This window comes from Cryphonectria parasitica (genome assembly GCF_011745365.1).
Source record: "Cryphonectria parasitica EP155 unplaced genomic scaffold M406scaffold_9, whole genome shotgun sequence".
Lineage (NCBI taxonomy): Eukaryota > Fungi > Ascomycota > Sordariomycetes > Diaporthales > Cryphonectriaceae > Cryphonectria > Cryphonectria parasitica.
The window spans coordinates 2,279,603-2,294,095 of NW_024468917.1; the positions used below are offsets into that span (position 1 = coordinate 2,279,603).

General features: G+C 54.0%; 8 protein-coding genes across 8 annotated transcripts; 5 read left to right on the plus strand and 3 right to left on the minus strand.

Annotated features, from left to right (window-relative positions):
- Nucleotides 1-1,131: 1,131 nt before the first annotated feature.
- M406DRAFT_47618 (uncharacterized protein) lies at nt 1,132-2,097 on the plus strand (the record flags this gene model as incomplete). The annotated part of the gene is made up of 1 exon (XM_040924342.1): nt 1,132-2,097. A coding segment is annotated over one exon (966 nt), but the record flags the coding sequence as incomplete, so codon positions are not given.
- Nucleotides 2,098-2,107: 10 nt separating this feature from the next.
- Nucleotides 2,108-2,371, minus strand: M406DRAFT_64108 (uncharacterized protein; the record flags this gene model as incomplete). The annotated part of the gene is made up of 2 exons (XM_040924867.1): nt 2,108-2,275; nt 2,318-2,371. The coding sequence occupies 2 exons, from the start codon at nt 2,369-2,371 to the stop codon at nt 2,108-2,110; spliced, it is 222 nt and encodes a 73-aa protein (XP_040772030.1).
- A 503-nt stretch (nt 2,372-2,874) lies between these two features.
- Nucleotides 2,875-4,264, minus strand: M406DRAFT_358459 (MBF1-domain-containing protein). The gene is made up of 2 exons (XM_040923903.1): nt 3,789-4,264; nt 2,875-3,634 (listed from the first exon to the last, which is right to left on the minus strand). The coding sequence occupies exons 1-2, from the start codon at nt 3,942-3,944 to the stop codon at nt 3,323-3,325; spliced, it is 468 nt and encodes a 155-aa protein (XP_040772031.1). The 5' UTR covers nt 3,945-4,264; the 3' UTR covers nt 2,875-3,322.
- A 387-nt stretch (nt 4,265-4,651) lies between these two features.
- M406DRAFT_267821 (uncharacterized protein) lies at nt 4,652-6,582 on the plus strand (the record flags this gene model as incomplete). The annotated part of the gene is made up of 2 exons (XM_040917893.1): nt 4,652-5,176; nt 5,233-6,582. The coding sequence occupies 2 exons, from the start codon at nt 4,652-4,654 to the stop codon at nt 6,580-6,582; spliced, it is 1,875 nt and encodes a 624-aa protein (XP_040772032.1).
- Nucleotides 6,583-7,989: 1,407 nt separating this feature from the next.
- On the plus strand, nt 7,990-9,391 carry M406DRAFT_358460 (uncharacterized protein). The gene is made up of 2 exons (XM_040923904.1): nt 7,990-8,250; nt 8,880-9,391. The coding sequence occupies exons 1-2, from the start codon at nt 8,130-8,132 to the stop codon at nt 9,167-9,169; spliced, it is 411 nt and encodes a 136-aa protein (XP_040772033.1). The 5' UTR covers nt 7,990-8,129; the 3' UTR covers nt 9,170-9,391.
- Nucleotides 9,392-9,790: 399 nt separating this feature from the next.
- Nucleotides 9,791-10,026, minus strand: M406DRAFT_324621 (uncharacterized protein; the record flags this gene model as incomplete). Its single annotated transcript, XM_040919893.1, has 1 exon — nt 9,791-10,026. A coding segment is annotated over one exon (236 nt), but the record flags the coding sequence as incomplete, so codon positions are not given.
- Nucleotides 10,027-11,953: 1,927 nt separating this feature from the next.
- On the plus strand, nt 11,954-13,625 carry M406DRAFT_334671 (FAD binding domain-containing protein; the record flags this gene model as incomplete). The annotated part of the gene is made up of 2 exons (XM_040920964.1): nt 11,954-12,128; nt 12,250-13,625. The coding sequence occupies 2 exons, from the start codon at nt 11,954-11,956 to the stop codon at nt 13,623-13,625; spliced, it is 1,551 nt and encodes a 516-aa protein (XP_040772035.1).
- Nucleotides 13,626-14,106: 481 nt separating this feature from the next.
- Nucleotides 14,107-14,442, plus strand: M406DRAFT_343175 (nucleotide excision repair, TFIIH, subunit; the record flags this gene model as incomplete). Its single annotated transcript, XM_040921846.1, has 2 exons — nt 14,107-14,125; nt 14,243-14,442. 2 exons carry the CDS (start codon nt 14,107-14,109, stop codon nt 14,440-14,442), a joined length of 219 nt encoding a protein of 72 aa, XP_040772036.1.
- Nucleotides 14,443-14,493: the final 51 nt, after the last annotated feature.

Here is a 14,493-nt window from a genome sequence, read left to right on the forward strand (position 1 = left end):
ATTCATCATCTAGAAACGGGGACTCGGGGCGGGTGGTGACAAAGCCCGACACGTCTAAACAGGGACCCATTGATTCTTAGGCGGGCCGAAGCGCGGTTGCCAACCCACTAAAAGCGACGCGCCAAGTCGCGTCTCACAGAGACTTTTTGGGCGACGTCCTTCATATACTCACGCGACGCGCCTGCGAAGGCCCACTTTCTTCACAGGTGAAAGCCCCTCCTCCAAAGAAAGGACCATTTCCCAATTGCATGTGCACCTGACTTGTGTTGTTTGTTCTTGACTTTTTTTTTTTTTTTTGGTCTACAGGCCGACCATCATCTTTGTTGTTGCGACTTCCTTGATAGCACCACGTCGTCATCCGCTTTGCATCCAAAACTGAACTTATCAGCATCATCATTAGTACTGATTGTCCGTACGCGCCTGCCTTCCAACCTTGTACATTAGTATCGTCCCCAAAGCAAGCACCATCGCCCATCCCCATCTAAGGTCAAGATGGCAGGCGCCACTGGTCGTCCCCGCGGTCGGCCGCGCAAGACCCAGGTCGTAGGTCCTGCAACTGCAACTGCACACATCAACAGCTTTGCCCGCGTCTCGAAGCAGTCTACCGTGGCTGGGAAGGACCTGACCGACAGAAACACCACCAAGCCATGCCACATCACGCCAGCCACCCCTTCTGCTCGCAAGAGGAAGGCAGCACGGTCACCAGAACCAGAGGAGACATCCTCCACCTGCCCCACGACGCGATGCAAGCTCCTCCCTACCACGAGCAGGTCCACCAAGAAAGCCCGACTCCAAACCACCGCTTCCGAGCCTGCTGTCCGAGCTGAAGAGCAGATCGAGACACCTGCCACCCCCCGCGCCGGGCACATCAGAAAGCGCGCCCTCTCGCCTTCTGTCGAGGAGTCTCCTCGTACCAGGGAGGCGGGCAACCTCTTCAAGCGCCTCCGCATCGACGCATCGCCCTTCCCCGGTGGAGCCACGTGCAGACCCTCGCCGCTCGGTCATACCACCACCCCTGCTGTGACGCGCACCAGCACGCCTGCCACCTCCACCGCGCCGGACTCAGATGACGAGGGCGAGGCCGATACCTCCAACGCCACCACGCCCGAGCCCGATATTCCCCTCGCACCGCTCCCCCAGGAGCTGCTCGACGTCGTCTCCCTCTTCGCGGCCCTGCTCGGGACCTTGTCTGTGCATTATGCCCAGAACGGCACCAGTGCGCCTGTCGACTTGCGCCAGATTTCACAGGCCGTCAGCCTCGCATGGGGCCGCCGGCGAATCACCCTCGCCGATGTCCGGCGCTGCATTGGGGTTATGGACACCACCGGGTCCAGTCCGTTCTCCCTCGTCGACTATGGAAATAAGAAATTCTGCATCGAGCTGGGCGAGGGGTTCCGAGACCGGCCGCTGGACGAGGCCGGGCTGATAGACGTGTTCGAAGGGAACCTGCGCGATGTATGGACGACCGTGGGTGATGCTGCAGAGGGGGAAGACTGCGGTGCTCTTGTGCAGAGTCTGCCAAAGGCCGGCGTGCATAGCTGTGAGAGCGTGGCCAAGGCATCACCACTGTTGGCACGAGGCCAGAGGGCCATGGCAGAACTGAGAAAAGACATCGAGACGAGAAAGGACGAGAAGGAGGCCGCTAAAATCGTGAGCCATCCTGCAGCCAACAGCGACGGCACAGGCCCTGGCCAGAAGCTGTCCCTGCTCGAGCGCCTCCGGGTCAAGGAGGCCCATCTCGCCCAGCTGGCGGCCACAGGACCTACGGCTGCTGAGCTGGAGCGCAGAGCCGCCCTTCAGCGGGCCGGCGATGTCGCCGCGGTCATCGCCATGCTGGCCAAGTCGGCACCCGCCGCCGGCATGGGTGGCAGGGTTTCGTTCACGATGGCCACCGTGCTGCAGAAGCTGAAGGACTCGTTACGCCTGCCCATCTCGAAAGAGGAAGGGGCTGCCTGTGTGCGGCTGCTCTCTAGCGAGGTCGCGCCAGAGTGGCTGAAGATCGTGAAGATCGGGTCCAAGGAAAATGTTGTCATGACGGTGGGCCGGGCGCTCAGCTCCGGGGCAGTAGCTGAGAGGGTCAAGATGTTGTCTACTTGAACCAGCACAATTATTTTCTCTCCTTTTTCTTTTTCTTTACGAGCGTGGACGAGAGAGCACTGTGCGAGGAAGAATGTTGCCTACGATCAAAGGAAGAGTATGCATTATCACGGAGCCTGTTTTTCATATATCGAAAGGGGAAGTCGCTCCAAGAGAGGCCATTCGCAGAGAAGACTACCTCATGTATTACCACATTTGCGCAAGGAGCCCGGTGATGGACATATTGACATTGTCGTTCATTCGTTTGGGTTTTGGCATTGATTGCATAGCTCATATTGGCTCAGAGACTACATAGCCACGAGTAGAACAGGGCGCACGGAAGGCGGCCCTTACATATGAAGAACAAAGAGACACTTTTCGTCATCTACTAGAACTACCTCTCCATAGGCATTCTCCCGTCTGCGTGTGTGGTTGTATACGCTGTAGCGTATGGGATGACACGTGTGTGTGGCACCAGTATAGTGTAAATCATCACCAGGTCCTTGGCTCTGCCTCCCCAAGACGCAAAGGAGAAGAAGGAATGCCGAAGGAAAAAGCGATGTATCACGCCTCGCAGATGCCCGAGCACATCCTGACTTCGGCTAGGAGATTCTCCGTAGGAGATCATCAGAAGTAGTATCTCTCTATCAAGAGAAGCACATTTATTTGCGAGAAAAGAGACGTGGTGACGACCCAGACAGATCTAAGCGTTCTGTGACTTTCTCCGTGTGAGGTTGTCGTACCAGAACCCCCGTCTTAAGTACCAGTTACCAACCATACATTGGATGAAAATAACGTGGGGTTTGGGATGATCAAAATTCTATTCCCAGTCTCTTCTAAAAGACCATTCTAGCCTCGGCACTCCGTTGGAAAAAGAATATGCAACGAGGGTTCTACCTCCGCTGTGCTTCAGACTGACCTCTCCCGAGGCAGGCAGGCAGACCTCAATAGAGATCTCCAACCAAACTTCCTTGAACCACATTTGATCCAAGACCTCCGGTTCAGATCTCTCGTATCTCCGTTCCCAGATCATACGCCAAAAATAAAAATAAAACAGGGCAACTCATAGCCAAGCTCTTTGTTCAGCCAGAAGCAAAGCAACCCTCCATCCGACCAAAAGCAGACCCGCCGGCCGCGGACAACCAGGGGACTGAGCCATACTCTCTTCTCTTGACCCACTCCGCTCGATGTGGATGTAGAAGGGGAGGTTTGGTCTTGCAGACCCAAGCAGAGGGGAAACACTTTTTTATTTCTTGTCACCCTTGGGCTTGAACTTGGGCTCCCCGATAGCGGCGCCCCGCAACTTGACGTTGAGGGCGCGCTCGAGGGCGTCGAGGATCTTCTGGTCGGGCTGGGCGGTGCCGGCCTCGTACTGGCCGAGGATGTTGGAGGTGGTGTTACACTTCTTGGCGAGCTGGTCGCGGGTCATCTTGGGCTCCAGCTCGTTGCGCTTCTCCTGGATCAGCTTGCCGACCTTGATGCCGACGGTCTTGGGCTTGATGATGTCTGGGTTCTCGTCGAGCTTCTTCTGGCGCTGGCCCTCGGTGTTGCCCTTGGCCTGTTGTATCCGAACATCCATCATGTCAGCGTTCATGCAGCTCGAACACTTTTCTCTCTTGGGTGCGTCCTGTTATATCTGGGGATGAAGGTGATGAGGAGGAGGAGGAGGAGGAGGAGGATGATGATGTGGTGATTCATTCGTGTGAACTTACGGCATTGCCGACAGCGAATTTCTTCTCCTGGCCGATGATGGCACCGCTGCGCTGGGCGGCGTTCAGAGCGCCCTTGCCTCGCACGACGGTCTCCTTCTGTGTCGCGCCGCCACGGGCCTTGCTACCAATCTTGACGGCGGGCTCCCAGTCAGACATCTTGACGGTTGTGATTTTTGTGATGAGGACTTGACGAGTGTTGTTGTGTGGGCTGTGGGTCCCTGGAGGAGTTGATGACGTTTCGTCTGTGCTGACGCAAAACGATGTGGGTGTAAGGTGCCTTTGTTTTGCAAGAGAGTCGAGTGAGTCGAGTAGAGGGCTCCTTTAGCGATCGGCTCGATTTGTTTGTCGAGAGATTGTTGTCGTGGGGATGACGAGTTTTGCAGTTGGTGTGTATTTGTGGTTTGAGGTGTGCTAATACGGAGGAGGGCTTCAGGACTGACGTTGGCGGGTTAAATATTGCCAAATGGAAGTCAATGGATGGCGGTGGAGGGCTTGGGCGGCTGCTTAGGCGGCCTGAGTCAATCGGGCAGTAGTCATGAAGAGAGGGTTGTGGGCAGTCACTAACAAATGGACACCACATTGGCAAGACTTTCTGTTAGCATCATACATGGGACTTTTCGGGTGGGTCTGAACAGGTGGTGTGGCGGGGTCCAATCCTCCCGGGAAGGGGAGTGTTAGAGGATTTGTCTAGGAAAGTGGGTGAGGCCTCGACGCTCGGAGCACCCGAGGCCGGCTTTGCTTTCTTTATCATCGTCATCATTATCATTAATCACCACCTCAAAACTTCTGCATTTCGAGAACAAAATTAAAAAATTGATGGATTGACCGAGTGCTTTTTTATTTTTTTTTATTTCTCGCTGGATATGAGTCGTGAAGGCCCCGGGTGGCTCTCCTGCGCTGCTACTCTCTTGTTGTTGCATACGCTGGGGCTCGACTCACGAAATGTGAAACAAGTTGTCTTCGGCTTCATCGTGGCTCTTCAGGTCCAGCCAGGGACTTCCAGAGACAGGCTCGTTTACCACGCTATTGGTGTTCTGCAATGCGCAGTATTTATTGCGGCTGTCTTCCTCTTCTGCAGGAGCGTCCTGGCCACCAAGAATACGCCAGGATGGACTGGCCAGGGTAAGGTCTTGTTGTTCCCATGCAAGACGACACATTCGAGGTTCTTCCCGAAGAAGCACTCGTTTGATTATTCGTACCTCGTCGTTGGCATTCCTGTGGGCTGGGAGGGCATATCGGGAGGGCTAGTTTCTTCGTCATCGAAGAAGCAGTCCTGGTTCTCCTCGCCCAAGAAGGGATGGTATCATGTCAACTCGGAGGATTACCTTTACCGTGGAGATGGGCATCTGAGCTTGCGGGACAAGCTAGATGTGTATTTGAAGTCTCAGGTCTGTGTTGATCATGTGGTACGAATTTCTGTTCAGATTGCTGATGAGATCCTCAGGGTGTCGAACCGGCTCACTATCCCCACGCCTATCTAGTCACGGCAGCAAGGTTTCTGGGGTATCACTTTAATCCTGTTTCCTTCTGGTACCTGTACTCAGCAGACATGTCTCTGCGCTGCATGGTTCTGGAGGTCAACAATACTTTCGATGAACGCCGCATGTACTTGTTGACACCTGAAGAACTTGAGGTCGACGAGCTCGAGGGCTCGAGGCCAGATTCTGTGGCAAGCGTCGGGAGTGATGGCAAACCACCAATGTTCAAGCAGCAGTGGCCCAAGGATTTTCATGTGTCGCCCTTCAACTCACGGAAAGGTCAATATAGCCTGTTGGCTTCCGACCCACTCAGGGCCCTGGCCGAAGGTCAAAGCCCGATTGACACAACGATTACTCTCAAATCGAACAAGGGACACAGCAAACTTGTTGCCCGAATTATCTCGGAGGGTCACGCGGCCGACCCTTCGTTTATGGGTCTGGTGCAAAAGGCCAAGTTCCTGCTGTCGTGGTGGTGGGTTGGCTTCATCACTTTTCCCAGGATCGTCAGAGAGGCTGGTCGTCTCTGGTTCCAAAAGAAACTTCATGTGTGGTACAGGCCTGAGCCTCTAAAGGAGAGCATCGGACGCAATGCCGACTCTGCTGAGCAACAATTGGAAATCGCCTTCAAGAAATACCTGCGATATCTGGTCGATCAATCTCAGGCCGCGATCGCTGTCCACTACATTCCTAGTGGAATACCCGATTCCGGGCGAGAGTTGATGCTGTCACCGTCAGCGAAGAGTGGACCGGACAATACGGAAGAGGTGGAGTTCAAGGTTCTGACACCGGCGTTCTACACGCGATTCATCTCCTATGCCCACGATCTTGAAGCCCTTTTCTCCGAACTCCGCGAGAGTTGTACGGTCTGGGTCTCGCGTCCAGACCTGCTGCCAAAGCTTCTGTTCAAGAAACCGGCAGTGACATTGGAGGCCCAAAGTCCACTGGATTACGTCTGTTTTGAAGCAATTCGGTACCTTCGACGACGGCCAGAGAGGATTGTCCGGCCACTGACTTCAAGTCACACCCCTTCTCCATCATCTGCATCCGCCACCGTGGTCGACATCCGAGAGTTTCGAATATCGTCAATGGATGCCTTTATACTGCATCAGGAGGATGAGCAGCTGAGGAGGCAATACAGAAGCCTCGTACTGAGGCTCTTTATCGCAGAGCGGTTTGCCTTTGGGAGTCTTCTGCTCGTCGATGCGACTCTCATCCTGCTTCGGACCTTGCTGGCTTGGACGTTGGCTTTCGCATGGCAAGGCAAGTGGCGGGTCCTCGGGGTATCTCTCGCCATACTGTTCAATGGATATGTTTAGGCGAGTGAGAGCTCCTGGTGCACAGCGGGATACAAACGACCTGAGGGGACAGGAATGCTGCTGTGGTTTAGGGCCGAAGAGGGCCAGAGCGTCGCTTTGTGCGACGTGTTGATAGTAGCTCGCCAATACTTGCCCGTACATTCATCAATTGATTGGCCGCTATCAATTATGTGCTATGTTTCAGCCACCCGCTCTGTGATCGGTCTGACAGATAGAACCTTGTGCACAAACCTGTTCGACCGACATGTGCATTTCATACACAAATACCAACCCGGTTGAAGAAACGTCGAGAAACTTGACGAAACAGAGCAGAACATGCCTCAGCGGGTGATATCCCAAATAGGACGGCTTGAGCCGTCTGATTGGTTCGGGGTACGTAATCTTGGTGCTGTTGGTAGAGCTTCGGCTCCAGACCGCCGCACAGGGTCCTCTTCAGGGCGTCTCCACACTGACCAAACTGAATTCCAAATACTTACCCTGCAGCTTCTAACCCGATGGGATGGACAGAGAGGGAGGGAGAGAAAAAGAGAAAGACTTGTCATTCTGACAGTGGGACCTCTTACAACGGTGACAAATCGGGTAGCAGGCTGTCTAGACCCGCACGAGGTTTGAAGGCAAAAAAGACAAAAAACTTGGAACACAAATTCCAGGGGCTCTGCTGAGTAACTACTGTAATGGCCCTGCATGCCTATCTCTGGTGCCTCTCTCTATTGATCACTCTCCAGAATACGCTATACGATGTTCGTCAGCTTATACACACTATGACAAGTGCATGGTTCTACATACGGGGTCTCGGGGTACTGCCTGATCCACCCCTCCTGTGGACCCTTTTCTTTTCTTTTTTCCTTCCTTCTCACAATTCCAAATACGTCTGGGACACATTCCCAACCCCGCAACAGGGATCCATTTTTGGGAGGCAAGGTATTCACACAAGCCAAAAAAAAAAAAAAAAAGAAGGAAAAAAGCAAATAGGCTTATCAGCAAAACCAAAACTTGCCTGCGTGTCATGCTGATGGGAACTATGCGAGGGTTGCCCAGGGATGGGATCTCAAATCAACCTGTAATTCATCTCATCCTAGCCCTTGGCAATGTGCGCTGCTCAGTTCAGGGAGGAGTTGGTTATCTGGACCACGTCAGTGGATCGGAGCGCCTGTTGGCTGCTTTTCCTGTATCAGTCGTAGCCCTGCCGGAGTGATACCCGCAGGGACTGAGGGAAAATATGTTGCTCGGAGACGTGTCTCTACTATGTGTGGTGGTCCTGGGAACAGGGCGGGCATGCAGCTCTACGCTTTTTCCAAGTATATTCCGGGGCGGCGGGGGTCCAACGGCAAGAAATATAAAAGGTCTCAAGTGCAATCCCTTTTCTTCAACGTTCCGTGACTTGCCTCCCTCACCTGTTCAACCCCTCCCCTCTTTGCGAATCAACTGCCTCCTATTCTCCCTACCTTCTTCAAATCACCCAAACACCAGCAATAAATAAAATCCCCCTCAAATCAACAATCGAACCCCACCAAACTGTATACTTTTCTCCTCCTCAGCTCTCCAAGATGGTTCTCAAGGGTCACTGCCTCTGCGGCTCCGTCACGTACACCGTCGACGTTGACGCCCCCCTCATTACAGGATACGACCACTGCGATGACTGCCAGCGCCAGTCTGGCTCCACATACTGTGAGTATTCTCGCGAAATTGGGTTCTCTCCTATTTCTCTTTTCTTTTGTGACTTCATTTTCATTCGAGTTCAACCGACATTATGATCGAAAGACTCTCTCTTTTGGGGGCTGTTGTGGTGTGGGTTTTCGGTGTCGTCACTATGATGATTGATTGCCCCTCCCCCGCATTTTGATGGAGCCCGCTCGGAGCTGTGCATCTGCTGTGGGTCACCATCGTCAGACATGGGCCCAGCTCCCTGACACAAGTTTTCAGCGAGTTGCTGGCAAGCTTCAGACCTGGTCTTTTGTTCTTCCCAACTTTTCTCTGAGAGAAACAAAAGAAGAAGAGAGAAAAAGAGATACCAAAGCAATATCAGAGCTGTTTTGTCCTTGGGAGCGTTGGCGACAAGTCAATTGAGAGAATCCACAGTCCATGTGGACCTACGAGGAAACCTGCCTCTGCGGGGTGCTTCCAGCGGGCCAATACGCACTCCCTTGGCGTATGCCATAAACAAATCCCCGAGACTCCTTCTCTCCCCCCTCTCCCACCCTTTTACTCACCTCCAGCCAGAAAAGGGGAAAAAATGAACAATAGAAGAAGAGAGAAAAAAACCGTAGCTGATCAAGTGCCCCATCCTCTTCCTCTAGCTCTCGTGGCCGTGGTCCCCAAGGACAAACTCAAGATCACAGGCGAGACCAAGTCCTGGGCGGGCAAGGGCTCCTCCGGCAAGGACGTCCACCGCATCTTCTGCCCAACCTGCGGCTCCCCCATCGCCCACGACCCGGATGCTGCGCCCGAGATCATTGCCCTCAAGGCCGGCACGCTGGATATCGAGATCAAGAAGACGCTGAAGCCCGACACGGAGATCTGGACCCAGTCCAAGCTGCCCTTCATGACCGAGTCGCTGGCCAAGCCTTTCAAGGGCATGCCGGAGTAGATTTGTTGAAAGGGAGATAGAGAGAGAGTGATGAGCTTTGGGAGCGAGGTTGCATTGTTGTGCCGAGGAGGTTGATTGCGGAGTCAGGAGTGGTGTTGGACGAAGTTTGGTGAGCTGCATGGTTCACCAGAAATAAATTTTTGCAACGGTGTGTGCTACGATGAGCATTATGTATTAAACTATTATGCGACCAGTAGCCGCAGTCAAACATCTACTCCATCTAATCTTCATGTTCACGTGTTGCTTGACTCGTCGCCCGTCATGTGCTTCGTCCAAAACCACAAGTTCATCCTGCGCTCATTCTACAGGCCTGCTGCCACAGCCAGACCAAGTCCCAGCAGCAACCCGCCCGCAGCCCTCGTGGGAGCAGCCCCAGCAGTCGAGCTCGTCGACGGCGCTGCCCCTCCACTGGAGGCTGTACCTGATCCCGACGATCCCGACTCCGCACTGGCCGTCGATCCAGACGCCGACGCAGACCCGGAGCCGCTGGCGCTCGCCGTAGCCCCGGACGTCGTCGTCGCCGTAGCTGTTGCGGCGCTTCCGGTGATGGACCCAGGCCCCTGGCTCCCGCTCAGCGTAAAGTACAAGCTGACAGCCGTCTCACTGGGCGCCTGATCAGAACTGACGGTAGCGCCGGTGGTGGGGTGTGTGAGCGTGGCCTCGACCGCGCTGAAGTAGCCGGCAAAGTCGGTCGTGGGTGTGGCGGCGGCGGTGGACGAGAGGAACGCGCAGAGGCTCTGGCTGGCGGCGCTGGCGACGGCCTCGTAAAAGGCCTCCTCGTTCTGGGTGCGCTGGCCGTGGAAGTAGAGGCAGTTCTGGCAGCCCGTCCACTCGGTGAAGTAGGAGCCCGTGCACATGCACTGGGCGTGGGCGGCGTAGTAGATCGGGGTCGTGCCGTTGGGAGCGCAGGCTTCTTCGATGGCCTCGATCTCTATGCAGGGGGGAATGGTGGTGGAAGAAGAGGTGGTGGTGATGTTGGGGGAACAGACCTCGTCGGCGTAGTCGCGCTTGAGGAGCTGGTATGCGTATTCGCGAGTTGAGGAGGCGAGGGTTGGGGGTAGGGTTGACGTCGCCAAGAGGGCGAGGAGGAGGACGTTATTGTATCCCATGATAATTGGTGGGGGAGGGAGGGGAAGAGAGATGTGATTCAGCCTCAAAAAATTAAAACAAAGTTTGGTTGGGTGGCTGGTATTAATTGATTGGTTGATTAATTGATTTGCTTTGATCTCCTGCAAGATAGTGGATGATGCTGGTGATAATGACAACAACGGCGATGACAAAAAAAAAAAAAAAGCTTCCGTGACTGAGTATTGACGCTTACAAGAAAGGAAGTAAAATGAGGAAACCACCTGAGATCCCCAACTTATGCTTAAAAAAAAAAGGCCAAAGGGAAGAACTTTATGAAGGAGCAGTTGGGACCATGCGGCGCAGCAGACAGGAAGGAAAAGGGTAAGAAGAAAACGCACCGGGAGGCATGGTTCTTTCCTCTTCTTTTCCTTTCCAAGATAGCTTCCCTTCCATAGCTCTCTTTTTTCCCCTTCTGCCTTGTTTCGTTTCGATAGTAGTAAGCATCGTGAGAAGCTTCTTTACCGCATCCGGCTGGAATCATAAGCAACCAACCACGTCTTTTTCCCACCCTCCCCCTCTGGTCCTTTCCAGAAGAAGATGTGGGCGGCGCGCTACTCCGCCCGCGTGCTGGTGCGCCGTCGCTTGCCTCGGTCTTCTACCTGTACACTCGCATGAATATGAAGAAAGGGGAAGGAGGGAATTTGCAGTGCTGACTAGTGAGTTGGTCAAGGATAGAATGAACCTCAACCTTATTGTGCTTATGGAAGCAGCCGAATGTCCGTGCTCATGCACGTCTGATGCTGGAATTTGACGGGTTGAACGGATAGTCTCCCTCTCTTCCTACCCCCTCCCCTATCTCTCTCCCTTTCCCCTTCTTTTCTCTTTGTGAGTAGAGGTTCCTGGGGCCTGGCCCTTGCTTCTGTTGTGTGCTGGTACTTCTGGCTGTCTGGATTGTATGAATTTCCACAAATACTATGAAGTAGTCGGTGTCCGTCTTCGGGGAAATTGTCATCGTCTAGTGATGAAACCAGCAAGACTCATCCATAGAAGCTGATTATCGAAACCAGGAAATAGAGCAAAAAAGAAAAGAAAATGACCAACGGTAGGTGGGATAACTACAGCAATTCTCTCTTTACCTCTCCTTTTCTTGAATTCAAAACACGAGTACGAAATAAAACGGTTATGGCGAGCTCCTCGTAGGTAGACGGGTCCTGGTGCCATCTATAATACGTTGAGTCTTCAACTTCCTCAATAGGTAGTTGTTCCTAACCAGTACCATGCACCACCCTTCCCCAGGACGCCCTGCAGAACGTAGACAATGTCAACGGCAATTCTAGTATTCGTTTAGGCAGCCAGGATGATCGGCGCGACAGCATAGACCCCTGGTTTCGCCTCCGCAATTGTGCTGGGAAACAAAACCACCCTGTCGGGGACGCGAGGACTATCACGTTCCGTAGTGACTATGCATTGTCACATCGAACCGTAGTAGATCCTTTGCTATAGTAGTAATTGGGAAATGCTCCTATAGCGAAGCCGAATACGTGAATGAAGAAGATTACCACTGTCGATCCCCCGTAAGACACGGCATAGAAAACGTATACTGTCTGCCGAGGATATATAGATAATGCAGTCCATTGCCATGCAGATCGGCAACTGGAAATTCGTCAAGGCATTCTTGCAGTCTGCTCCCGCTCAACATTGACAAGTATGCACACCATGATCTCTAACAGGAAGACCAACTCCCTCCTCGCCGCGCTGGTGTTGAGCGGCTTGTCGTTGTCCAATGCCCAGGGCACAGCCAGCGTGGCAGCAGCTTGCCAGACGCTGTACAATGCCTACCCCGAGTTGACTTTGTTTTCCAACGCGACTGAGTACACGACGCTGAATGAAGGTGGGTTTGATGCAATTGCTTTCCTCGAAACCCCCCCCCCCCTTCCCCCCAAAAAACCATGAAAGAACCTGTCACGATGCGGAGGCCTTGACACCACAAGCTGACCTCGCAATTGGTGCAGATTACTTCAGCGCCGTAGAATGGCTTGGACCGGCGTGCATCTTCACCCCGACGAGCGCCGAGCTCGTGTCCTTCGGTGTCAAGACACTTGCCGCATCGGAAGTAACCTATGCGATCCAAGGCGGAGGACACATGCCCATCGCAGGCGCGGCCAACATCAACTCTTCGGGTATCCTGCTCTCGACCACTGGGCTGGATCAGCTCAGCATATCCGAGGATGAATCCGTCCTGTACGTCGGCCCCGGCAACCACTGGGTCAACGTGTATGACTACCTCGTGCCGTATGAGAAACTCATTAGCGGCGGGCGTATGGGCGTCGTGGGCGTGCCGGGTTATCTCCTCGGAGGTGGCATTTCGTTCTTCTCAAACGAGTATGGCTGGGCCTCCGCCATGATTGTCAGCTTCGAGACTGTCCTGGCAGATGGCACCATCGTCAATGCCACCGCGGACAACGAGTACTCGGACCTCTTCTGGGCCCTCCGTGGCGGCGGAAACAACTTCGGCATTGTGACGAGCTTTGGCTTGAAGACCATCGACCTGGGCACCGTGACCGTCGGCCAGGTCGCATACACTGGCAGCGACCTCCGCGACCAGTACCTCCAGACGGTGTATGACTTCGCCTATGATGGAACCCTCGACCAGAAGGCCGCGGTGATACCCACTGTGACGTGGTCCCCGGCCACCGGCAGCAACGACCTGATCTACTCGGCCATGGTCTTCTATGGCGCCAACGACACCAACCCTGCGGCGCTGGGTAACTTCACCGGCGGTGCCGCCACCAGCCTGCCCGTCAACAGCAGCACCTTCTCGGCCCGCACCATGTCCGACTGGAGTGCGGAGGTCGACACAGGAACCAGCGTGCTCAAGGGGTGGTACTTCAGTTTTGCCGTCGTCCCGATTCTAGCTGATCTGGACGCCATGGGGATCGTGTTCGACACCTTCTTCAACAAGTCCCAGGAGCTCCTGGCCAACGTCACCTACGGCTCCGCCACCACCGCCGTGATGCCCATCTCCAAGTCAAGCATCGTCAACAACAGAGGCAACGCCTCGGGAGACCCCTTTGGTATCGACGAGAGCAAGGCGCCCTTTGTCTGGTTGGAGCAGACATACATATACTATCTGGAGTCGGACACCAGCTATGTCAACTCGGCCATCCAGGAGATCAATGCTGCGATCGACGCGGCGCTGCCCGAGGACAAGAAAGCTGATTTCATGTATATTAATGATGCCGGTGGCTGGCAAAAGCCTTTCGATACGTATGCGTCTGACAATTTGCAGAGGCTGCAGGAGATCAGGGCCAAATATGATCCCGAGGGCACGTTTACTTACCAGGTGCCAGGCGGTTTCAAGCTGGCCGACGCTTCCGGAGGGCAGTAAACCAACATTTATCTTCTTCGATCTGTATGTATTTCTTTGTCGCTAGTAAACTGGAATCGTTACTTTCGGCGGAATATCAAGTTGAATCCTGCAATTGAGTTTTCGTGTTTGTGTCTGTACCGTGTGTATGTCGATTGGTGTTGAATCAATGAGACCGCCAAAATGGTAGAGCGCCTACGTACTTAAAGGCTCCCCGCGAATGTCTCCACTGAAGAAGCTTCTGCCGCAGCGGGACGCAGCACTGACCGCCAACAGAATTAGTGCTATAGTCGGCCTTCTGCCAAGCGTGGACAGTGGACCTTTGGATTATCGTGCACCATTGATTGTTCAGACCGTCAATTCTTTCTCCTTTGAACGGCCACAACTATCACATCTGTACCCAACTATTTTTACTCCTACCCATACCACCACGGACGCGACCTTCCTGAAAAGAGATCAAGAGCAACATTAAGACGCCAACCCTCACCGACCCGACATCAAGATGCCACGAGCCATTAGAGGTCAGCAGTGCTTCCTCGCTCCTTCGAGCTAGTCCCTTCCACGAGTTCCTCCTTGTGTGCGTGTGCGTGCGTGTGCGAAACCAGTCGAGTCTAACGATTACCACTCGTGCTCTCCAGGTGTCCTCGTCCAGTGCGACGCGTCCATCAAGTCGATCATCGTCAGCATCGACAACGAGCGCAACAACGAGTACGTCATCGAGGTTCTAGACGACCAGAATATCGTAGTTAAGGAGACGATGGTGCAACAACTCAAGGAGCTGCTCGAGGACAGGCTCAAGAACACTACACAGCGCGAAGATGTGGACGACTCCGACTGAAGGACCCGGCTTTGGGATCTAAGACTCGCCGAACCGAGACATCAAGCTGTC

Excerpts from the sequence above, each read along its gene's own strand:
- M406DRAFT_358459 (XM_040923903.1), bottom strand. The coding sequence starts at position 3,944 with ATGTCTGACTGGGAGCCCGCCGTCAAGATTGGTAGCAAGGCCCGTGGC. Across the intron at positions 3,635-3,788 it reads AATTCGCTGTCGGCAATGCC|GCCAAGGGCAACACCGAGGG; the intron begins GTAAGTTCACAC and ends CGGATACAACAG.
- M406DRAFT_358460 (XM_040923904.1), top strand. The coding sequence starts at position 8,130 with ATGGTTCTCAAGGGTCACTGCCTCTGCGGCTCCGTCACGTACACCGTC. Across the intron at positions 8,251-8,879 it reads CCAGTCTGGCTCCACATACT|CTCTCGTGGCCGTGGTCCCC; the intron begins GTGAGTATTCTC and ends CTCTTCCTCTAG.